Below are 26,879 nucleotides of genomic sequence, written 5' to 3' on the forward strand. Positions count from 1 at the left end.
CAATTTGGTTCAAGGCGGAGATTGTTATGTTTTGACCCAAATTGCTATTCGGGCCCATTGGGCTTTGTATCTTTAATATGTAGACTCTTTTGTATGAGAAATATTTAAGTCTAATATAATTCACCATTTGAGTTGTCTTCTTGTCTCTCTGGCTCTCTTCCTCTTCTTCTCAAAATCCTCTTCAAAAGCCTAACAGTAAGTGTGATGACACTCAATCTGAGTGCAGCTGCAACTACATGATTTACAACCTAAAATGTAATGCAACCACAATGCATTGCTTTTAAAACAAGGGTTAACGATTCATAATAAAAAAGAAGGGTTAATTTTGGATAGAACACCCCCCCCCACCCCTACCCCTTGTTTTATTTGTTGTGGATAGCCCCCCGGACCCCTTGTCTTGTTGTTCTATTTGTTGTGGATAGCCCCCTTGTACTATCATCAAACTACAAACACACCCCCTAAGTGAAATATCCTTTTAACTCTTTTACCCTCAAGCGGTCAACCTGTCAAAAAACAATTTTCATTTTCTCTGCGTGCAAAGGGCCACCTAGTGCACAAGGCTCCTATCATCGTGGGCTTTGGGAGGGGTCCAATACACAGAGCCTTACCCCTGCATGCAAAGAGACTATTTCTGGGACTTGAACCCCTAGCCTCCAGGTCACAAGGCAGCAACAGGGTGTCTATCTGCTATTAACCCTAAAAACGATAACCACAGAATGGTAGGCTTTTTTACCCTTTCTAATTACACTGTAGTTGGAGCAATGTGTGAATCCAACAAATACCAACATAATAATTATGGGAAAGATGCAGACTGATGAAGAAAAGCCAAGATACATTCTCACCTGATGAGATAGTTGGCAGCTTGTTGAGTCACTTGAACTGCATCTTCACTATGAGGAATGCTTGATGATGCCCATTCAAATGCATTTTTCTGCAGGAAGCCAAACCATACTAGAAAATATAGAAATGTTTTTCAAATGTATAGGAAAAAAATTTAGCCGAAAAACAAGATCTATGAGCTTGGACGGGTATCACCGTATCAGATATTAACAACCAAGATAAGAGTAAGAACAAAAATTTGACGACATGATAATAGAACAGGCCATATGTGTGAATTTTAAATTCTTTTGGATATAGTTTTTGTAGTTCATCATAAATTCTCTCTTTGCACTAGTTCTACAACAACCACTCTTTTAAACGAGAATAAGAAAAACCTTATGTTTAAGGATGTATATATTATGGCTAACTGGTCAAAGCATTACCTCAGGGTGCCACTGGAAGCCAGTAACAGGGTAATTAATCCCTTGTGCAGTTGAAATGTAAATCTGATGAAAAGAGTAAACATCTACATTAAATAAAAGACCACAAAGAAGTTATTGTTAGAGTAAAGAATTACCACACTGTTATTTTACCTTGCCCTCTTCATCAGGAGTTGTTGTCAGGATCCTAAAGAAACTCGACAGGGCATCATTTTCTTGCAACCGTTCAGGAGATATACCAAACTTGCGCAATTAATGAAGAAATGTTAGGCTTTGGCCATGAATAATCTGACATTGAGGTACATTGAGGGTTGCAATTTTGATTAACTTATAGGGCATCATGAGATAAACGAGAATAGAGAAACACCAATAGGCACATGCAAGATTTTAAATAAACCTTCTGTAGTTGTAAACTAAATATTTTTTCGCTATCAGATGCAAGATCTCTCTCAAGGGAAGCATTCAAGAAAACACAAGCATAGATATAAGTCTCATATAATCAAAGGCAAAAAAAAAAAAAAAAAAAAAAAAAAAAAAAAAAAAAAGAAGAAGAAGAAGAAGAAGAGGTAAAGTCTGCTTTTAAATACTGTACACATTTGCTCTCATAGATCTTACCATATGATTTTGCAGGGCAAGACATTCCGTACTCATCTTTCTTAGCAATTCCGGAGGAAATCTGCACAGGCAAAATTAACTAATGATCACATAAACCATGGCATAAAAGAATTTACAGATTGATATCTACAAATTAATCTAGGCACTAAGTAGGAGAAATGGAAGAGAAAATAGACATTAATAATGATATTGACTGAACATCTTAAGTAGTAACCTCTTCTGAGAAGCCGTCTTGAGTAAAAAATATTGAACCAAAAGAGACTCTTAAAACTAGAAAAGGTTGTTCATGTCATTTGGTGGGTCTTGTTCTGAAGATGAACATTCTTCATGGTTAAAGATTTATGCGAAGAAGTAACTGAAAAAGATTTGTAGTCCACAAAAACTAATATAAAAAATGAAGACACATTAAAACTTGATACCTTTCAAAAACAGATCCTTGAATATTTGCAATATCTGTGAACTGAAGCATAGACGCTTGATTTTTTCCACTAAACCTCTCACATATATCATGATCCTGCAATTAAAAAATAATCATAGGAAGCAAAAAAGGTAAGGATAAGATACTTGTCAATTGCTCATTAGACAATCATAACATTTGAAAACGCCAATTACAACATACAGTAATCTCTCCACTTTCTTTGCAATCAAGCAAGGATGAAACATAGAGATCATGAAATAAGTACTAGTTCTTCACAACTATTTTAAAGAACAAGGGAAGAGATATTTGCTACAAAATTCTTCCATACTAGATGGTGACAGACACAGGAAAAGGTTATGTGGTAGAATGTTTACCTGCTTACTATGAGATAGTGAGTTACAATACTCTAGATATTTTGGAACCGTTGAATTCATTGTAGAATGATTCCTATATCGAAATAGCGTATACTCCTATTTTTTTTCTTTTTTTGGATATCCCCTCTCGTTTCATCTCTATTGTATGAACCATATTTGTTTCAATCCGAAATGATTCTATCATTGATATATCCGCAATTCAATATAGATAGATATATCCCACATATATATATGTCTCCCTCTCCTTTCAGTTTTACAGCGCGCTTTGTAATACTGGAAGGGTCGATATTCTTTCTTCTTTTGTTTCGTCTTATATCCTCCTTTTTTGAACGAAATCGGAGGAATGTCTGATTAGATTTTTGATTGTTGTATCTTTATCCTTATCTTATACTTTTCTTAGGACCGATCCGCTATACTATAATATAAATATAGTATTAACAGAATTATAGTATTAACAGAATTTGTTATAACTATTCTCTCAAATCTCAAAAATTTTATTTTCCATTTATAAATATTATTATTATATAAATTATTATATAAAAAAAAATGAAAAATAATCTAAATTCTAAAAATATGAAAATAAGATAGAATGTATATTATCTATGGTAATTATGTATCATAATAGAATGAAAATTCTAGCTAGTCAGATATTTCCATTAATTAGAATAGAATTCGATTTTTATTTAGTTTTATTTAGTGATATTATAATTATATATATATAATGTTATATATTTATTATATAAAAAAAATTAGTCATATTATTTAGTATTTGAAAGAATTATGAACTATATAGTATAGTTCATATTAAATTAACTTAAATTCTTAGCTAATAGAAAAGATCCGGTAGTTTCTTGAATTTATAATTATACATTATTTTGTTTCTGTTTTTGTTATCTGAGCCCGTAAAAATAGAATCTAATATGCTTTTCAAACAAAAAAGTTAAAATTTCTTTGTTTGAAGAATTTCCCATTTTTTATAATATAAAAGAAAAATAGAAATTAAGTTATATTCAAAGTTAATTGAATAATGGTATAGAAACTAAGTTATATGTCAAAGAAAAATAGAAATGGATCCCAAATTTCGAATGTCTGATCCCTTTAATCTAGTCTAATGTCCTTTTCGAGAGGTAGACGAAATGCATCTCAGATACATCATGAGAGAATTAATGTCTGATCCCCAAGGACAAATGATTGACTTATGAAATAGGATCTACACAAGGAAAAGCGCTTGCCATTTGTTGGTTATTAGTGACATCCCGAAAACGCCCACATCGAAATTATGTTCCGAATTAGTAGATGTTGGATTTCAAATTAAGTTCTAAATTAGTAGATGCTGCCAAAGGGAGTTGTGATGTCATACACAAAAAGAAAAAGACTCAGGTAGCTCAGTTGGAAGAGCATAGGATTGAAAATCTTCCTGTCACCAGTTCAAATCTTGTTCCTGATACATGAATAATATATCGAAAAGATATATCCATAATAATTACAAAACATGTTAGAACACAGATTAATGGTCTAGAACACGATACATATTTATTCATCGAGATGTGTTGGATAGGAAAAGACATGATACATTTCATATCATACACAGTACAAAGAAAATCCACTCTTTTGTCATTTAGTATCGTATTTATTTATGCTATTTCTTCACTCTTGCTTACGCAGTACTTCCCCACGATTCCTATCTAGTGTATGCTCCTATTCGCTGATTAAAGAAATGACTATGAAAAACGAGCTAATCCTTTATTTATTTTAGAGTATCCTCTCTCTGTCTCTGAGTCTCTGACAAAGAAGAAGAGAAACTAAAGAAAAGAAATGGAATGAGAAAAGTGAAGAATAAGAATATGCTATAAATCCCTAGTCATTTTACCCTAATGGAAATGAAATAACAATTAATTAACTTAAATTATTAATTAACTTAATAATATTATAGTTATATTTATAACATAACTATATATAATATATATAACATAGTTAAATAAAATTAACTATAAAATCATAGTTATAGTACATACCATATTATTAGTATTACTATTATTTATTAATATATATACTATATATACTATTTTATTATTTGTTATTTTTTGCATTAAGTTACTTTATTTGATTTAGTATTTTTATTTTATTTTGTATTTAATTACTTTTTACCGTGTTTGTTTTGTTTTTAGGGAGAAACCAAGACGGTGTAAGAGAGTTCTGTGTGTGTACATATGTATGTATGTATGTATATATACATACATACATGTACATATATATCCATTACTCAAAGTTAGCTTAGCTTTAATAGAGAAGTTACAGAACGGACTGCAGAAGCTGCACTTTGTATAAGATAGAATAGGATATTGTCAAATTGTTGAAGAAAATAGCACATCGAGCATCAAACAAATATGAATCAGTGTAAATGCTTATATAGAGCATATCAGGGACAACAATGGAGATATAGGTCATCAAATAATAAACATCTCTGACCTATTTGCATCTATTACACTTGGAAAGTCCTACCATTGTAGATGGGGAAATTCCCAAGGAACAAACCTCATACATCATGACATACAACTTTAGGGGAAAGCAGAGCTGGAACGGGATTGAATTGAATGCCAAGGCAACAAAATTTCCTGCTCGAATTTGTTTCTCATGACCTGAGCCCAGGTTCAAATGTTTCTTTGGATCTGATGTTTCTTTTACCAAAATAAGTTTTAATTTTATTTGAACAAAACAGTTTGCAAATTATTTAATTAAAGAGGTCTTTTTATTATTAAAAAATAAATTCCCATGATTGTTTGGAGTCAGGCCATTGCTTATAAATATTATCATCTGAGAAATTTCAAATAATAACATATGATCATCTATTTACATATCCAAATATGCAAACACACATTAAATGAATATTTTATAATCAAAAACCAAATATATGAATGATCAGATTATCTCAGTAGATGAATATTGAAACATGTTTGCTTTCGTCTATATGATCAACCAAATCAAATTTGAAACAAATATTTAAGAGATCAAAAAAATATGTCAACTCCTAGTCCTTTTGGAAACAATGTACATGCTTGAGTTAATTACAAGAATAAGAACCATAACGAAAAGTTTACCTTGGTGATCATCATACTTATAATCTCAAATCCTAAGCAAATGCCAAATAAAGGAAAATGTTCCCCTGCGTCATTTCTCTCCAATGTTTTCTGAGGAAACGACAAAAAGAAAAAATGATGAACATTTTATGGTTAATGCTATGAGGCTCAGTAGCTATTTCCAGAATAAACTGCACATGAACAAAAGACCTAGTGAAGATATATAATTTTCAACGTTGCCGGTGTGTTACAAATTTAACTTTCAAGCAACATGAATTTATCACCCATGAATCTAAATGACTAAACAAAAAGGCCTAAAGATTTAAGGTCATATTTATCAGCAAACTTGTCCGTATGTGTGTACTCACACCAATGTCTCATACGTCAAGAAAACATCAACCATCTAGCAATCATATGAGTACTAAAAGGAAATCAGCAATTCTGTTAGAAAAAATAGTATGCCCACAGAAGACAAGAAAACTAATAAAATTAAACATGTTAAATCAAGGAATTTTCTCTTTCTTTAAGATAGTATTTGTTTCCTACACAATGTTACAACAAATCTGTCTCTCTAGATTCAATGTTGGTTTGTAGTCCAACTAACTCAGCCTTCAAATACATAAATAAACTCGAAGAAAACACCAGTATAGGGACGAAACAAAAAGATGTCAACGAGTAGATTGGAATGAAGAAGGCTGCACAATTTACAGTTCAAGGTTAAACTTTCCACATGTCTACTCCAAGGTACATGGTCATTCTAACATATATTATCGTTATCGCATCAGATGGAAAGCAAGTTATCATTTGGAATCGCATTACCAAGAATATGAAGTTCAAGCACTGAATCCATGGGAATGTTGTGTTACTGTTTCATGCATGGTTGTCGGGAATGCGGTCCACTATAGCAAAACATGACTGGGTTCAATCATCCTGGAACGCAGTATGCTAGCAAACAAGGTAGCATACCCCGCGACCTGATTTTGAATTCAAATTAGTTTTCTTTTTTTCCTTTTTGGGGAGAGAAAGATAAACAACAAAAAACGTACCATTATTGCCACTTAAGAATTCTTTTACCATTACTGGTTCTTGAATTTGACTCTTACAGAGAATTGTACACTAAAACATTTGGATTACTACAATCTATATCCTATTACTAAAAACAATTACCTTTGAAAACGCCACTTGGCAAAGAATACCCATACCATTGAAGACGCCACCTGGCGTCATGTTTGTTCCAATAAAAACTTCGTTCTTCTCTCCGCCACTGTCAAATTCCAAAACTCTGTCGCTTCGTTTCTTAGCTTCGCAACAGTCAGATCCGCAAGCTCCGCCGCTGCGTTCTTAAGCTGCCGCGCTTCGTTCTTCTCTCCTACTCCTAACAATTGCCCTCCCCCCCGCGCCCCCCATTAATTGTTTTACCCTTTCTTCAATTCCCAAGATCTCCTTTCACCCATAGCCGTTCTTTCCCCCGTTCTTCATTTCCCAAGATCGGCTCTTCGTTCCTAGGATCTCAGAAATCACCTTCAACTCCCCAAGTCGTCTGTTCGACTCCGTCGCCTAGAGAAATCGTTATCTGCCTCGATCACCCAAGCGTCGCCGAAGGATGATACGCATATATAGAAAGCCTCAGATTCTCATCCCCACCTCCCTTATTTCCACAGAAGACTATCGGCAAAACCCTTAGCGAAGACTGAAATTGGTCGACGGTGTCACTGGAGGCGAAGGTCGTCGACGTCACTGGCAGTCGACAGGTCAGTTTACTGAAACCCTCAAAAATTGTTACCGATGTTGTTAAATTTACTTTCATCGAAATTTTTATCATATATTGTGAAATTTGATAAAGCTGAGCCTTTTGGTACTCAACATGACATACCTTAAGGATGAAAATTTGATTGTGACAAATTGGTTATAGTAAGCGTGAGCAATAACCGACAATGTTTGTATGAATCTACATCAATCTGCTTTTGCATGATAAATTAATTTTACAAGAGCTTTCTTGATCTACATATGCTAATTATATGATATCGTGATCCTATATTTTAAACTTTTTAAATTGTTTGGAAATGTGCTCTTTGACGGTGATCATTCTTAAAATATTATATTTTAAACTTTTTAAATTGTTTGGAAATGTGCTCTTTGACGGTGATCATTCTTAAAATATTATAATTGATGAGTCTCTTTTGGAAATGTGCTCTTTGACGGTGATCATTCTTAAAATATTATAATTGATGAGTCTCTGTTAATCTAATAACTGAAGCTCAAGGCACATTGTGTCAACTCTTTCATAAGATACTTATAATTTTAAACTTATAATGATAGCAAAGGATGTACCTGACAATGTGATAGTGGAGAATCTGACTTCTGAAGGAGATCATTGTGACAACTCTTTCATAAGATACTTATATGGTGTTGTTGATTTTGGTCAGACTGAGATTTTAGTCAGACTGCCCTATCTCATTGTTTCCTACGAACCAAAAAGATGGAAATAACAACTATGGTATATATACTAAAGAATCGCCAACAATTTAGAGGTTATTTACAACAGGTTTAAGTAGTACTTGACTGGTCTAAGATAAAAGCACATTAGACATTGGCTACGAACTAGGCAAGTTGTTGTTGCCAGGATGCAGTTGACATTGCTAGGAATGAATAGATTGCATCCTATAATAAAACACTTTATCCTACATTAAGTGTGTCCATGTAAAAAAATATTTACAGTTCAGTTGAAGCAATGCAATTCTTTTTTAAAATGCAACTATTAGAGAATAAACAAGAATTGCCTTATGGTCATTATTATCGTTAATTGGGTGATGTATTTTCAATTTTTTTATTTGTTATGTTGCGCTTAGCTGATCAATTGACTGTGCACCAGTAGTATCAAACATAAAGTTGAGTTTATCATTGTTTTTCTTCTATGACTTCGTAATTAACCCATTCACTATAGTGCATAATACATAGAGGAAAAGGAGTAATTTTTGTGGATTCATGTCCACTTTTGATATGCTTTTATTGGTTGGAACTTCCAACAATAGTAATTAACCCATTCACTTCGTATTTTTTTGTCTCTGTTCATACACATAGCCATCCACGCCTCAAATATGAGTGATTATACTAATATGTCTTTTCTTCACTCACAAAATTTTTGGAGATTGGACGAGGAATATTATTCTGTTGCATGAGCTACTAAGCTTCAACTGCATAAAATACGTGCTAGGATTTCTTAGCCACAAACTGGCATTCTGGGTTTTGTGGAAACAGCTTCAACTGCATAAAATACGTGCTAGGATTTCTTAGCCACAAACTGGCATTCTGGGTTTTGTGGAAACTGAGGAGTTTCCTTTTTCTTCATCTTTTCGTTTCTTAGCCACAAACTGGCATTCTGGGTTTTGTGGAAACTGAGGAGTTTCCTTTTTCTTCATCTTTTCGGCTAGATGAATGTGCGACCAAATAGGTCTGTCAAATTGTTGGCATGTTGTAAAATTTATTAAATCCATAGTAGGTTTCTCTGTCAGATACGTTTCTCTGTTGTGACCATTTTGATGGCTATGACAGCCACAGGTGGTGATTATTATTACAAGGTGAAGTAATATATATTACTTAATTTGTAGATATATCTTATAAGATATAATTACAGTGAGGTTTTATGCGAATGCATTAATACAACTTGTAGATATAACTTATAAGCTTATATTAATGCTAATTTTTTATGCCAATATGTTGGGCTTTATGCTGGTTTGGGTAGTAATGTGATTTTGGTTAACTTTCCATATTATCTTCCAAGTTTCAAATTCTTACAAGTTGCTACATTCAGGCCACTGTAGTATCATATCACTTGGTATTCGAAGACCTTCACGTTAAAGAGTTATTCACTATTCAAATTTGTATATAACATATTGTTCCTAATCTTTTGATGATTGCAATTCTTAATGTTGCTTTTTATTAATTATTTCTCTACTTTGAGATAATATTAGTGCCTTCATTATGTTGAGTAAAAATGGATGTTAATCACTAAAATTGCACTTGATACTGACTATCAATGTGCCTTAAGTATGGTGGCTAAGGTATCTGATTCTCTTTGTAGGTTCTCACTTTTTAACTGCCCAGACAATTTCCTTCGAGTTTGAATGCATATTCAAGTTCTCTTTGTACAATTTTCTCAAGGAGAGGTTCTTAAAAGAGCTGCCTTTTGTTCTATTTAGTAGCTCTTTATTTCTTGGAACCGCACCTTTCTGTACATGTGTCACAAATTACGTCAATCATCCTTGATAGTTGTACTTTCAACAACCTTACTCTTGTCGATGATACTTTTGTTGCCATATAAATTTTCCCTTGCCCCCGATCATTTTCATTGCCCCCAATCATTTTTATTATCTTTTGCTGTAGTTTAATACTGATGAAGTTTGAACAGCTTTGGTCTTTAATTACTTGGTTTTCTGCACAAGTGGTAATCATGTCGATATTAGTTATAAGGATGGGAGTTTCTTTGGTGCTCTTTTAGCATAATATTTCCTATGTATGGAGCAATAAAGTTAGTTATAAGTACTTTTAGAAGTGCATGGCTGTAAACTTAAAGGTCTTTTGACAATTTGTATTAGTTGTGAGAGATCTGGTGCTGAAGTTATGTTGTCAGGAGTAATAGTATGTCATCTCGATATATTACAAGATATTATTACAGGTGGTGATTATTATTACAAGATATTATTATAGGTGGTGATTATTATTAATGCATTCACATGTAAGGAATTTCATATCAACTTGAATTCAACCCTCTCGAAATAGCCTGTTTTATGTCATGCTTAATTACTTTTTTTAGTATTTCTCTCTTCTGTGATCAATGTTAAATTTTGGTTTGCATATTTCTTTCCAATTTATATGTGGACCTTCATGCCACAATACATTACTTTCTATGTTAATATCTTCTGTATAAATAGTTTTCTTTCCAATTTCTATGTGGCGTCATGTTTGTCAAACTACTAATCTGCAACCGAACATGCTACAATCTATACGCCGATTGGTGTCCAAAACTAAGAAAAAAATTATTATTTAGTTGTTTTTTATTATTGAGATGGCCACAGAAATTGTTCTTAATAGAATTTTTGTGTTTTTTTAAAGATTATTTATTTAGAAAATCACATAACTTAGAATTAATGCATCTTTGAACGCCACTCGGCCTACTTCTCAAACATGTATATTATTTTAAAAAGCATTATAATTTGGACATTTTTTTAATACTTCCTAAACATGTTATAGATTTTTTTGACTTCACAATTGCATGTTTATGTTAATTATTCACATATCTAAGATTTTTTCTGAAGGTTGCAGAGGTTTGTGCGCGTTACAAGATATTGAAAGGTATTTTTCTTCCCAAAAAGCTTCATAATATTTCAGCCGATCATGGAATCTATCAAAGAAATTTAACTATTTTATTTTCATTCAATGTTACAGCAGGTTGTTAGAGTCAGTTGTTCAGGTTTAAAGGTATGATTTTACATGTTATACTCTTTCAATTGAAATTTTCCTTCAATGTTACAGATGCTTCATAATATTTTACATTTTTTAACATATAAGCTCTAAAATAAACGAATCTATTCTGTCATTGACCCATTATCAATTCCGTGCAGCTTCTCATTAGCATTTAATCACTGTTTATCAAACAATCCCACCTCATTCTTCTTGATGTACAAAACAAATAAATTTAATTAATTAATAGAAATATTCATTTATTTGATGTTGAAAACCTTAAACATATATTAATGAGAGAAGTAGCTATCTTACTTACTCAAATTCACTGAGAAGATTTTTTATGATAGTTTGTCATAGTTTTTACACTGCTTTCTTTTGCATCCTTTTGCTACATCAATTTATATATTCCACTATGTAGAAACTTGGAGCCATCCCTTCCCCATCTAGGGTTGTAATCACAAATACTAATATACATTTTTTTTTATTTTTTTAGTGATGGCGATTGTGAAACGAACAGCAAGAAAAAGAACATTATCATTCTGGAAAAGGGATGGCCATCAAACTAGGCTCGCAGTCCCCTATCGCAAACCTTCCAAGCTAGAGTATATGACACATAAGTTGAAAAGAAATGAGACACTAGATGAACACATTTCAAACATGCGAAATATATTATTTAATATGGAAGTTCAAAGGGAGCCTGAATTGAGTGAAAAAGAAAAAATAGATGGACTGCTCAATTCCTTGCCGGATGAGTTTAGCTTTATTAAGTGTAGATTACTTAATAAGTCTACTTTTGATGAGGTTGTTTGTGAAATAAAACGTATTGACTTCGATTGGGATTTTAAGAGACTATGTAGACGCACTGCAATTTTGTCCTTGGCACCAAACATCTGTATTGCCCGAGCTGAGAATGAGTGGAATACCTTGGTTTGGAAGATTTCAAAAGAGATCTACTAAGAATGCCAACTACGAATAGTTGTTCGAATATTAATATTTATGACAAATTGAGTGATTGTAAGGAATCTATTTGCATAATTAAAACATTTGTCATTTTCTTCCTTATATTTATAATGCGTTTGTTATTGTAGTTTGATGAGAAACATGAGATCTCTATTTATTTTTATGATTAAACTTGAATTATATTCCCTGTTTACATGATCTTATTTGATATGCCCTGTTTATGAGAAACAGTAGCTTAAATTGTACGTGAGCGATGTATTACACAAATATCCAACGAGTCTTAATTACATTGCACAAAGAGAACAAATCCTAAAAACAATGTAACAAATAAAGCTGATACCAGTTGTGCTATCTCCTCATCTCATGCAAAGAAAGCATGAACCTTCTTAATATATTCTACTTGACATTTAATCATATTTTGTGAAAAAACATGCTAAATACATTTAATACTTTTATACTATGATTGTCATTGTTGGTTTACATGTTACTGGGTTAATGTTGTTGTTGGGTTAGAAATTGGAATGCAACTATGATATTCAAAGATAGATCAGTTGGTAATTGTGGAGATGAAGGTATCATGAGTGAGGATCACATTAACAAGAAACAAGCAAGATTCAAGAGAAGAATGTTGCTGTTGGACAAACGAGCAAAGGCTAACAGAGCCTACCAAGGTGCGATACTAATCTTAGTTTATTTAATTTTATTGGTTAATTACAGAAACCACCCTCTAAAATTTTTGAGGGTTTTAGTAAACCCCTCAAAATTTTTATTCCACTAGCTCCCCTGAACTTTAGTTGTTATTGCACATAACTCATTAACCTTTTTTATTTCATAAAACTTCACATAAATATTGTTTCTTTAATCCATATATTAGCACCATCAATTCCAACATGTCATTGGGTAAGCACATGCTTGCTACACGATATGTTAGAATTGATTCTGAAAATGTCTTCAAAAATATAGTAGAAAAAATAATTAAACAGTTTGTGTAATAACCTCAAATGTTCAGGGAACAAAAGGTTAGTGCAAGTTTTGGTGCGACTACCAACATAGTTTGCGGGTTCTCTGCAATTAACTTTGTGATATATTTAATAATTATATTGTGCCAATTTTTCTGATTTTTTTAAATAAATTATTTCAGGTATCAACTTTGTAGAAAATAATTTTTCTCACATCTACGATGATGTGAGTTCTTGTGTGGATGTTATTGGCAATGAATCGCATTTAAATTCTTATCAGAGCCATAAAGCAGGAAAAGAAAATTTGAATACTTATCCATCACAAATAAGCTTTCACAGAAATCGGAAAATGACTAGAAGACCATTGGGGAACATATCAAGTTGTGTCGTATCAAGTAGTTTTGCTATGACTAATTGTCCTGAAAATGTTGCATTTACACCGGAATATAAATCAAAGAGAATGAGACCTTCTCAGTCAATCTGTATTAGTGATAAAGATTCCAATATACAAGCATTGGAAGAAATATCTTGATGTACAATGGATTCTCCATCTCAATCTATTTTTGAACATCACGCCGGAGAGGGAGATTATCTGTCAATGTTATTTTCCAATAAAGCATCAGAAATATCTGGTGAAAATACTCATGTTCAAAGTTCAACTCAAACAGTTTACCCATTAAACAGAGGTATTGTAAGTTCTATGTTATTTCTATGTTATTTCTTTATTTTATATCATCTTGTCATTTAATTTTTAAGTTTCATTGTTATCATTGTTAGGTTCAACCTTTTTTTTAAATAATGATTTGTTATCCCAAGGTATGTGTGGAAGTATGTATGTCATTTTCTTCACAAGTTATATTTCATCATATGCTTCATGTATGGATGTCTGGATCTTCAACATACACTTTAGATCGCAGTTCTTATTGGTTTATTTTAATTGTTGTGTTTTATCAGGTACAGGGTTCAGGTTTTAGTCATTGACCATACATGTACTGCATCATTTGTTCTGTTTGATCGTGAAGCTAAACAAGTTATTCACAAATCTGTAGTCGAATTGAGGGAACAACTGACAAAAGTAATCACTCTGATTTTTCTATAAAAGTTAAAAGTTTATTTCACTAGCTTTATTTTGCTTCTTTATATTGACAAAAGTAATCACTCTGATTCTTTTCTATAAAAATTAAAAGTTTTATTTTGCTAGCTTTACTTTGCTTCTTTATATTGTTCACAGGAAGGTGATGATGATTCATTTCTTCAAGAGTTAGATGTGTTGGTGAAAAAAAAATTTTGTTCAAGATTCAAGTTTCAGAATTCAATCTCAATCAAAATTGGCCTGTATTTTTTGTCTCTAAAATGACTGATGATGAAAAACTGATAGCATCTTTCAGAGACAGCTTATATTTGAACCATGTACATTACATATTTCCTTCTTTTATAGAGCTACGTATCTATTCATTTCATGTATCAATCTGCATATATATATCAGGTTGAGCAATATATTATTAATAATTTTTCCTTCTAAATCATTAGGAGTCGTCAGGACAAGATTATTTCCCCAATGAAGCAGAATCTTACAAAAAGAAAGACGATCTTGATAATGTAAGTCGATACACTTAGTATTGCTTTTCTTTTTCATTCATCATGTTTGTATTCTTTAATATCTTTTGAGTAGTATCTTTTGTTGCTACAACATTCACCATTATCACTTTGCATTGCCTATTTCTTTTTGCTTTACTATTGATTTCTTGATTCTTTGTATTAATTGTACCTAAAACACAAGTATTTCGAAACTTATATCAAAGAAAAATCAAGTTTAATGCCAGTCGTAACTTATATCAAAGAGGATCAAAGTCATTTTTACTATTTTGATTACCTGGCATATCTGTTCTGAAATATTTCTTTAAAGACCTGACACTCAGGCAAACAGTTAGGTCTATATGATTACCTGGCATATTTCTGTGAATGATATTTCAGAAATATTTGAGAGCACTGTATCAACATTTTGATTTGCAATTTCTTCATTAAGCTTGCATTCAAAACATAACCGAACAATGATATGGATAACCATGTAGCTATGTAGCACGGACACGGATCCGACACGGCCATCCGACATGCCGACACGAGGCAAATCCTAAAAAATACATAGGATATGTGTGTTCGACACGTGTGTCCGACACAGACACGACACGACACGGCTTCATGTTATGCGTGTCCGTGCTTCATAGCCATGTAGCACATATGAATGTCAATAAGATATAGGAGAAGTATTTACCTAAAACTGGCTGCCAATCTGAGACAATAATCTAATATAGGTGCCAAATAGAGATATATGGTAATGATTGAAACAATAGAATATATTTCCAGCGTCTAAACACACTTCTTTTATGTTTTAACCTATCCTCGTGATGGTAACATTTTACCTAAGATTTGGTCTAAAGTAGGCTGGGTCTGCCATTTCTCCAAAATGAGCTTTGAACTATTGATACATAAGTGAAGCAGACACAGAAGTTATTGTTAGAGCACTTTAAAGGTTTATGAACGTGAAGAAGAGTAGGGCTGAAATGCTGATGGATGAATTTTAAATTTATTTATTTATTTTGGTGAAATGAAAGGTAAGTATTCATGTCATCGCAAAAGCATTATATGCACAACCTCCATCCAGACTCAACTATAATCAAAATTATTACTTATACTAACATCTCAACACCTCTCTCCATAATCAAGGGGACAACCTGACAAGACAAAACTCTTAAATTCTCTTTTGTTGTATATTTAACAATACTTATTTTTTAAATACTCTTTTGATTTTGTTGCTTCTTTCACCTTTATCACTTTGAATTTTGTTTTACTATTATTCACTTGATTCTCCACATTAACAGTGCAAAAATCTTTTCCTTATATATTATCAGTATGCTAACTAAACAGATAAAATAAACATGCCTTTACTATTGATTGCCAATTTCTTTTCGCTTTACTATTTATTTCTTGATTCTTTATATTAATTGTACAACAGTCTTTTCCTGCCATCTCAATAACATGCTAATTATTATGTTATACTGAAACACAAGCATCGCTATCGGTCACTTGTGATAATGAAGTTGAAATTTGTTCCTCGGATAACATTACTCCTTGCAAGAGAAATTCATTGGAATCTGATGTCGATCACTCAGTTTCAGTAGACTTGATCTCTCCGCAAATGTCTAGCAACAAAAAGCAAAAACAAATCAAAATTGAAAAGGAGGAATAGAATATTCTACAAAGAGTTCAAGCCCCTTTTTGAAAAAGCTCAATCTGATTTATGATGTCTGAAACTTATATTTAGTATTCTGGTCTAAAACCTTATTTAGTAAACTTTTGTATGTACTACATATTTTTTTGGTTGTTTTGCGTTGAGAAACCTAACTACTTGACATGATTATGATAGATATTTTGTTTATCACTATATTGATCATTATTGTTTTGATTTATAGATATATATACTTGACAGGTATCTATATGTGCTTAGGTTGTATTATTTCTGACTATTTATCTATTATTACTGGTTTATTTTGTATTCTTTTGTTACATCAATTTTTATATATTAAACAAATCCGTGCAACGCACGGGTCTGAAACTAGAATGAACGTGGTTCCATGCAACCATGGTTTCATGCATTCTGAAATTTCTTGAACTCCATATTTGTGCACCAAAGTCTCTAAGAAAGTAACAACTCCGAGCATTTATTAAAGTAATCTTGTGGTGGTATAAGGTGGAAGATTGACTGTGGTGGGATGCAGAATGCTGGTGAGACCGAGGTTGTTTTAGAAATAAGATTCTTTGAAGCATTGTTAGCAGGAGGGAATGCAAAATACCCACCTCTCATGGAATGGACCACATTCCCATCAATCAATATATGTGATAGCAACACAAATTTGATATTTGGAATTATGAGTTCTACTTATGTCAAAAGAAAAATAGGAAGCATGCATGGGAATGCATATTTCCATACAGATTCCAACTTCACTGTCGCAACCTTAGAGTTAACAGGTACAAATATTTGAATTAATATGTTGAGCATGTGCCAGCTTAATAATAAATGAAAATTACAAAGTACAAAGTACACCTAATATGGCATTCAAACAATAGGAAGGTAGCGCATAGTTCCGTATGGAACTACTTCATTTAGAAATCTATTTGCAATACAGGATTAAGTGTACCTAATAATATGTATACAAAAACAAATACACGACCACATCTTCATCATCAAATCTAAGGGTGCATTACAGAGAGACACCCAATTAGATAGGAAGCCAAATATCTTGTTGTTGCTAAAGCAAGAAGCAATGTGTTGCCTGAGATGACCAAGATTAAGAAATAAATCACACAATAACAGTCACATGTACAACACAGTGAAGAAAAATAGTAAACAAAGATATAATGTGGTTTAATGCAATAACCTACATCCATGGGCAAAGGAGAAAGATGCACAATTTAAAAGGTAGTTAAAAACAGATTGAAGTAAACAAGAACCATACAGCCCAAAGTCAATATTACTTGTATGATACATCCAATTTTTTAGAAAAAGCTATTATAAGAAACAAACCAATTTCTCTGAAGCAATAACTGTTCATAAAATTACCTGAAAAATTTTATTTGCTGTCTCAAAATATAAGCCCTTTTTAGCCCAGCCACCAGTAAACAGTACACCATTAACCAAATTCAGTTTCTGCATTCAATAAGAATAGAATGTTAACATGACATGTTTAACTTATGCATATATAAACACATTAAGGGAAAACTAAGGAATTATGAAATTGATTATATGAAGCTGCAAAGAAAATTTAAAATGTTTCAGCATCAAGTTCAGGCGAAAATCAGATACTTTTCAAAATATCATTCTTTTTCTTCTGTTTAGGCCTTTAGCAAATGGTTCTTTGAGTACTCCTCTATTTCACAGAGGAAAGGACTTTAATATGGTTTTATCAATACGACAAGACACATCTAAATGGTCTCTTTTTTTCCTTTTTCTTTTTAATGTATCGCTGCATAGAACAGTCCAAACTTTGATAAGTGAGTGTGACGCTCAACCTACAAGAGAACATGTTAAGAGTGTAATTATGACCCTCAATACTCACACCAAGTTCAAAGTGTTGATGTAGTGATAAACAATTCAATAATTGACGCAACAAACCGTCCATAATTGAACCAACATACAGTGCAATAATCGAAACGACAATTATCTCGCAGATCTGGATAGCTCCTTATTTTTTAATACTCTTTTTTTAGCTTCTAACCCAAAAAGGCACGTGACAGCACATTTCATTATCAATTCAACTTTTAGGAAAAGGATTATGTGCACTCTAGTGCCCCCAAAAATTCACCGTTCTGTATGATACATGCACACTCCCAGTCACACCACCAACCACAAACTCTCTCTCATTACAGTGCAGTGGGGACTACACATGATTTTTTTTAAAAACATGTGTGGGCCCCACTACACTGTAGCAAAAGAGATTTTGTGTTTGGTGGTGTGACTGTGAGTGTGCCTGTAGTACCACTCAACTATGATACCACCCAGAAGTTCTATTTGACAAGTGATTACCCAAACCTTTCAAACTGACATCAATTTGACGATTAGATACCCAAACCCCTACCTTGTTCCTCGTTTCCCCCAAACTCAAAATACTGAAATTTGGTAAGAAATTTTGTTTCTTTAGATCATAACTAAGCTCAACCCTGTATGGGGTATCAAATTGTGTCAAAACAAAATTCCAGGTATCAAAGTCTAAAGGGTAATTTGCACTTTGCTGCCCAAAATTTTTATTTGACACTTTCATACCCCAAAATTCACACCATATTTGACTTTGATACCACGTAATATTTTCCAAGACTTTGATACTCCAAAGTTACACATTTTTCAAATCCAAAAAGGCGTAAAGTTTAGGGTGCTATTAATTAAGATGTAGGAGAAAATTTTGAGGTATCAAAGTAAAAAAAATTATAAACTTTGGGTATCAAAGTGTCGGGAAAAAAAACTTTGGAGTATCAAAGGTTAGCAATGATATAAACACTGGGTACCAAAGTGCAAACAAAAAAAAGGTTAAACTTTGGAGTATTAAAGTGCAATTGATCCCAAAGAAGATTAACATTTTAGAGAGAAAAATAGAGTTCTTACTTCCAAGATCGTCTCCCAAGGCTCGGTATGAACGAGAGGAATAACCCGAGCTCCTGCAGACTCGACGAACTTGACGTAGGAAGCGGGGATGTTGGTGACCCCCGTTCGATTGCTGGCGCCGTCGCCGGGGTGAGTGAGGATCCCGATCACCGGCCGGTAATTGAGTGCCGGATCCGGCGGCACGCAGCTCGCCGGCGACCGGACTTCTCCAGGGAGAAGGATCGACTGTGATGAGGAGAGGGTTGGGAGATTGAAGAAGAAGATGATGATGGAGAATGAGGAGGTTAGGGCTTTTATTAAGATGAGATTGGACATTTTTTTTTTTCGGAGGAGGGGGGATGGAGCTGAGAGCTCAGAGCTCAGCTCGGAGAAGGGGCAGTTTAAACAAGGATTAGGGGAAAAGTTGTTTAGTACCCAAATTTTGGTTTTGGCTTTTTACGTATTAGTCCCTTACAATCTTCCACAATTACGTCCCTCTGCTTTAGTTGATGCTGGATTGAACTCGTTGAAGGGAATATTGAATATTCCGTTCCAGTTAATAATAATTTTGAGCTGTTTTTCCGTTGTATCTTCATGTAGTTAAGACCCCGAACCCATTCAGTTAATATATTAATCTTGTTTATATAGCTGTCAACCAAAAGGACAAACATATAAAATATGTAATATATCTACATAAGAGTCACGAGGAAATTTTTAATCCTAACATGTGACTTTAAAAAAAATACTTGACAACTCAGCCCAACTATTGTCGGACACGAATTTTTTTTTTTTTTTTAGTGGGGTGGAGTGGGGGAGGATTTTATAATAAAAAAAGTTTATTGTAGTTTTGTACTGAACGTACTCGAGTTTATAATTGTCTTGTGAAAACCTACACTTCGGTAAATCCGACATGCAAATTGCAAGACAAAAAAATTTCACTTCTGTTATGCAAACCCAAATGAAAAAAAAAAAAAAAATTCCATATGGCTGCTCTTATATGACACTCTTAAGCTAAGTATTACATGAGAACGTCGGCGTGAAATTTTTTACATTTGCAGGATAAAGTATACTAACATGCTAGTTTTAAACAATTTATAAAATATAGATGCTGCGAAAACTAAGTGAGGATGACTATAAGATATTTAAGTGTTATTTAGCCAATATTTGTTAGGAAGCAAGACAAGATGGTAACTGATGTCATTAGGAAAAGAAGGGACGGTCTAAATAAGTTCTAAATATTGGGTTAAGGAAGCATTTTTCCAGCCAAGGAAAAGCAAAAGATCTCTTTGGAAAATCGGTGGGATTTTTTATGTAGGGGGTTTAGTTTGTTTGTTAGAAAATTAGAGGTCCAGGAGGATGACATGCATCGAAGTGTTGTGCTAGCTAATGATACAGGTAACGGGAAGTAATGGGCAACCTACAGAATCTCAAAATACTCAAGAAATTGATAATAATTTTTTATTTTTGAAAGGTAGTTACATTATCTAAAAAGTAAGCAATATTTATTAGAGATTACTGTCCAATTTTTTATTAAAGATGGATCTGTACAGCCCCTGAAGAACATGACCAGTAAATCAACACATCCACAGGAGAAAGAAAGGAAGAAAGAGCATGAATATAGAGATCAACTGACTGAAGGTTTAACATTTAAATGAATTAATCAATCATATAACAATAGTCAACACAATAAATCTATAAACTAACAACCTACCATTCTACAAGTAGAAATCAAACAGCATACAAGAAGAAAAAAAACAACAGATGCATTATTAAACAGCTCTATCTTACAGTATATACATTCATACCTCATTCTCAAGACAACAAACTCAGCAAAATCTTCAGTTAGGTTTTCTCATCAGGAGTAAGATGCCCCATTTTCACAGTCAAATGTTCAACATTTTCTCGATTCAACCAGAAACTCCCCATTTCCATTCTTTTACCATCAGCTTCTCTTCTCTCATCTGAGCCAGGAGTTTCAGTTAGAAACTGCTCCCAAAAAACATCATTTACCCTAGTGCGCACATTAGAAGGCTCAGAGTCCACATCGATCTCAGAAACCTTATCACGTGTCACCAAAATCTTAGGACTTTCTGCATAGCTAGTGGATTCTTCGAGCTCGGGGGATGAATGAATATTTTCTAGGCAAGGTGAAGAGATAGGAGATGATGGTGCATGAATCTCGGTGAGAACAACAGTAGAAGGATTTGTACCATCACAATAAATGTCTTCATCAGAAACCTGACTTACTTCACGAAATAGATTTTCCAATGAATCTAAAGATGACTCCATCTTTTCAAATGCATCCTCGTTGAACAAGTTATTTTCAGGTAATCTCCTCTTTTTACTGTGAAGATCAGACGAAGATATCAGGTTTGAGAGAAACCCGGGCCTTTGTATAAACTGTGACACATTAGCCAGTATATTCCTTTGACGAACCTCTATATTTAGCAATCTATCTTCTAAAGCTTGCATTTGCTTCTCCATACTGTGTTGTTGCTGCGTGTGCTTTTGTAGCTCCGCCATAAGAATGTCTTTTTCTCGTTGTAGTCTTCTGATTTCATCTTCAAGCTCTTGTCTTTCAGAATCTCCTAATGGCAATGAGCCTTGACCATGGTGGTGTAGTGAATGGCTGTGTATTGGTTTGCGTCTGTGGATATTTCTCAAGAGATGTCTTTGACCTCTTATAAACTCATCGTTGTGAAACTCCCATCGCTCAGGGTCTTTTTTTCTAAATCCCTGGAGGAAAATAGAGGAATATTTCTTTGTTTTAGAGGGACTTAGGTATTCATATGAAATAATGCAAATACAATGGGTGAGAGCACTTTTAAGAGAAGAGGATTCAATAGCTTTATCTGAAAAGCCACGAGGCATGATAAAAAACTGATTCAGATGCTGTAATATAACAAACACAACCTTCTTGATTATACTCTCTGCTTACCCATTCTAAGAGAAAACAGCAGTAGCACAAACAGCCCTGAATCTTACTCACATAACCTAGAGGAAGGCCACATATTGATAAGCTCCTATAAATCCCCTAATTTAGTTTTAGTCAGTTTATGCGTGCACGTGCACGCGTGTATGTTAAGTTCTTCAATTTTCTGGATTCCCCATCCTCAAGAATGGGCTTTCGTATGGAATCTTGCTATCATCTATGTGAGAGAAGAGTCTAATGAGCCCCTAAGTTTTAGCCCTCTTCTAAGAAGCCCCACCTACTTTTTTAAACAATAAAGCCCCTAAGTTCTAGCCTTCTCTTCTGAGTAGCCCCGAGCTTTCTTTTTGTGACAATGAAGCCCCTAAGTTTTTACCCCTAAGTTTTAAGAAACCCCCTGCTCTTCTTGTTAACTTAGGGATTTCTTGCCAACAAAAAAGATAGTTGGAGGCTTCTTAGAAGAGATAGCTAAAAGTTAGGGGCTTTAATTCTTAAAAAAAGAAAGTTTCCGCCTTCTTACAACATATAGGGGTAAAACATAGGGGTTGTATTGCCAAAAAAAATAAGGTTAGGGCTTATTAAAAGAGAGTGGTAAGATTTAGGGGCTCTTTAGACTATCTTCTCCATGTATGTTGCACAAACACAGATAAATGATGTGAACCCAACAACACACAGATATGCAGATAAACAGCTTCTACAAAAACTTAGATATGGGTACATTATGGACACGTCCATAAACGTGCATGTGCGCGCGCGCTTGATTTGTGTTTGCATAATAATTCATATGAACTGTAGATGTCAATCACCACGTAATGAAAATTAAACACCATCCAAACCAAATCTAGCCGCTGGATCTATCTACCTTCTGCATGTAAACAGTCAAAACACCTTGGGTATGAGATGACGGCTCATATTGCAAAATGAATTATCAAAGATGAGATAGTGATGAGGCCACCCTACTAGTCACATGAGAGATCCTCGCCTCAAATTACCAAAAATCCTGACCATCAGATTTGATCTACTAAGCATACAAGTACCTAGAGGAAAAAAAATCCACCTAATGGGACAATTTATATCTGTTAGGCCTTTTCAAACTGTAAGGTGAGAAGATCCAGATTCCAGATACTTCATCAGAAAGTATCACGACTGATCTTCCCATATACTCTGTTTATGCAGGGATAAACTATTTTTCTATAGTATGTGTTACCAACTAAATGCATAATAAAACGTGTTTACAACATTGTTCACTCTCAATACGTTTAACACCAGAGTCTCTACTTTATGCTTCTTTATCTCGCTATAGCAAGCTAGAATGCGATTCCCCACCAATCCACCCGATTAGCTTAAGGATAACGATCACACATAAAGTGAATAAGAATGCAAATCACCTGCTTCTTTTATGGTGACAAAAAGAATATAAACGGCAAAACATATACAAACGGATCTAAACTCTCTTTTGTTTCTTAAAAGGAGCGTGTTAACCAAATTATGTGTCATGTTTCATGTTAAAATGGCGACGTGTTTCTTCTCTAATTCCTTGAACCCCCCATCGCACGCGATTCAAACCGCAGGTCCGAGGAAGTAATCCTACAAGAACACCGATGAACCACAAATGATAATTAATCAGTTCGGCGGATAAACAAGCATTTCGGAGTTCAGAGATGTTCATAGCTAACCTGCATAGTTTGGCTCACCGTCCATTAAACCACATAAATGACAAGGTAACATATCGTATGAACCGGAGCACTCTACTATCATAAAAAATGCAATAAACCACCGGGGGAGAAAATGATACAATACTTACGTAAGTATTGAGCTGGCGGATGAAACTGGAGAAATTATTGTGCTTGAAAAATTTGGGCAGCAAATCCCTCGCAAACTCCAGAGGATCCCAGACGACGAAGCTGTCGTTAGAAGCGCTCCACGAGACGATCGCGTCCGTCGAGGGGTCGTCGACCATGTCGTAAGTCTTCGCGAGGAAAGGCGGCAAAGGATTCGAACCCTCCATCTCCGACCCCCGGCCGAAGAACTGATGGATATCCTCAGTTCATTTCCCTCAGAACCCTAAAGGCCCAAGCTTTTGAGATTCTAGCGACGAAGGCGTCGGCTTTTTAAGGGGGGGTTTCGAGATTTTAGCGCGTTTTTCGAATGGGTTCAGAGATTTCGTCAGATTTTGTACCGAAAGCTGTGGAAATATTTATCTCCTCCCCGGATTCATTTCGTCAAAAACCCTAGAAACCCCTCTTTTGAGATTCCAGTGACAAGAAGTCGGCTTCATTTATAAAAGAAGGAAAAAAAAAAAGGAAATATGCAGCGCGTTTTTTGAATTGGGGGGTGGAGATTTAGTCGAGGGCCGAAATTTCTAGAAGAGGAAGGAGACGGAGAGGAGAGGGCGGAGGATTTTGGGGTTGACCCAAATTCGTTGTTTTCTCTCCCCGTTGAATCTTTTTACACCCGCGCTTCCTTCTCTACTACTTTTAAGGGCTAATTGCACACTAGCCCCTAGAAATCTTTAATCGTCAAAGCGCCCCCCGAATCTCAGTATTTACCAAAACCTCCGCCAAGTCATCAATTCCACCGCCAGTTCAACCTTATGTTAAATTTTCTGTTAATATTTCTATCTGTAGTTGAGTTCAACCTTAACCCAATGTGTGAAAGCTTTGGTGGGTTGTGGCTATAAACCTTGCTATGAACCGGGTGGGTGAGACTTTAAATATTAGTGTTAAATAGAGTGGGGGTATAACCAGGGCCGGCCCAAGTTTTTTTTGAGGCCCTATGCGAAATGATAAAATAAGACCCTCTTCTATATAAATGTTGAACTATAAATTTATTGAATTATATTTATTGGTGTGTTTCCTAGTTAATAGCGAATAGTTAATTGGGAATTAATGAGTTCAAATTGAATTTCCTAAACTTTAGGAGACAAATGAGCAACTAATCATAATTGTAGTACTAATTGGTGTATATTTCCGGTAAAATGTAAATCAGATGGGTCATGGGTGTTAGGCAGTTAGGCTTAGGCAATGGACATAAATTATTATTTAATTTAGTGGGCTAGTATTAGATTATTAGGTCTTTTTTTAAACAAACAAAAGACTTATTGGAAAGAATTAAGAAATATACTATGAGCATTTTTAAAAATTTGGGGCCCCCTTTGAAATGGGGCCCTGTGCGGTCGCCCCCCCTACCCCCCTCTTGGGCGGGGCCTGGGTATAACGGGAATATCATTCATTTCCGTTAAGAGTTAACTAAAGCGCATCATTATTGTTAACTAGAGGGATAAATTGGTAATAAAATTGATGAGTTGGGGGAGGTTTTGACAAATATTGAGATTTGTGGGGGGTGTTTTGACAATTAAAGATTTTTGAAAGGGCTCATATACAATTTACCCTACTTTTAAAAGTATTTTTATGGAAGTTATTTTATAGTGAAGGTTAAATAGCACTTAAATGTTTAAATTCTATTTTAAAATAGAGTTGTGATTAGTTCAATAAAAAAATAAAAAGTATTAATCATTAAAGAAATCTTAAAATTAATATGTTAGTATTGTAAGAACATTCGGATGAAAATATTTACGTTTGCACAATAAAATATACTAACATGTTAGGTTTAATCAATTTATTATATATAACTAGTAGAAAAAAAACAAGTAATGGTATATAAGTGCAAAGTAAGTGAAACTAGAGGCTACATAAGTGCTTTTTAGCCGAAGGGAAGGCAAATTAGCACTTAAATTCGGACGATGGTGTTCATTTTGGAGTAAACTTGGATAAATATTATGCAATGTTATGATTTTTCAAAAGTTCAGTGATCCTACTAACTTTTTAGTCACAATTACTATAGAAACTTTGAAGGGTTCGGGTCCTCTTTAATTAAGTGATAGTTAGAGAATATACAATTATTCAAATCTCTACCATTCAATTTAATTTTTATGATCAAGATTATGCCATGTAAGAATTTTAATATTGTGGTAGTAGTTTCCCTAATAGTGATTTTCAAGACGAGTGGTTTTCAAGTAAACGGTGGTAATTTACGTGACATCATCTCATTCATTGAAAATAGAATAGAGGGGGTAAACATTAGGGTAATTGGACACTCTCCGGCTAACACCTAATTAGCGATTCATATTTGTTAGCGGAGGCATCCATGTAAAAGTTAGGAGTTGGGGGCGGGTTTAACACCTAAACTCTACAAAGAAAAAGACAAAATAATTTAGAGCTGTACACGAAGAAGTAGTTTTTTTTTAGGCAAAACCGGGAGCATTTTATGAAAAATATTAGATGGTGATAAGAGAGAAAATCTCCTTTGTAGAGTTCCCACCCAACAAATACAGCTCGGTAGAATCAACACGCTAAAATCGCTAGCCTTATTGCGCTTAATAAAATTGAAAACTATAATTAAGGCTTCCTTTGCCTGTAAAAATAAATTAGATTGGGGGTTTGGGGGGAGAACGAAAAGAAAAACAACATACGATATAATGCTTCTCTCTCTCTCTCTCTCTCTCTCTATATATATATATATATATATATATTTTCCTTCAGCAGATTTCAATCACGTCTAATTGGTGATTTTAAAGGTAATGGAAAGAAATTTTTAGCCTTTGATTGCTACAAATTAATGAAATAGGAAGATATCGAATGGTGTGATTACTCACCCGGTACATGCGGGAATTTAATCCCACATCGACTGGCT

The 26,879-nt window shown here is 34.0% G+C and overlaps 2 protein-coding genes across 2 annotated transcripts; both read right to left on the minus strand.

Moving 5' to 3' along the window:
- On the minus strand, positions 817 to 19,666 carry LOC109848496 (gamma-glutamyl hydrolase 2-like). Its single transcript, XM_020418046.1, has 8 exons — positions 19,280 to 19,666; positions 17,744 to 17,830; positions 5,765 to 5,854; positions 2,294 to 2,388; positions 1,875 to 1,935; positions 1,413 to 1,502; positions 1,263 to 1,325; positions 817 to 931 (listed from the first exon to the last, which is right to left on the minus strand). The coding sequence occupies exons 1-8, from the start codon at positions 19,592 to 19,594 to the stop codon at positions 839 to 841; spliced, it is 894 nt and encodes a 297-aa protein (XP_020273635.1). The 5' UTR covers positions 19,595 to 19,666; the 3' UTR covers positions 817 to 838.
- On the minus strand, positions 17,744 to 24,613 carry LOC109848423 (heat stress transcription factor A-4b-like). Its single transcript, XM_020417943.1, has 3 exons — positions 23,992 to 24,613; positions 21,064 to 21,994; positions 17,744 to 17,830 (listed from the first exon to the last, which is right to left on the minus strand). The coding sequence occupies exons 1-2, from the start codon at positions 24,193 to 24,195 to the stop codon at positions 21,101 to 21,103; spliced, it is 1,098 nt and encodes a 365-aa protein (XP_020273532.1). The 5' UTR covers positions 24,196 to 24,613; the 3' UTR covers positions 17,744 to 17,830; positions 21,064 to 21,100.

Source organism: Asparagus officinalis, chromosome 1, assembly GCF_001876935.1.
Source record: "Asparagus officinalis chromosome 1, Aspof.V1, whole genome shotgun sequence".
Lineage (NCBI taxonomy): Eukaryota > Viridiplantae > Streptophyta > Magnoliopsida > Asparagales > Asparagaceae > Asparagus > Asparagus officinalis.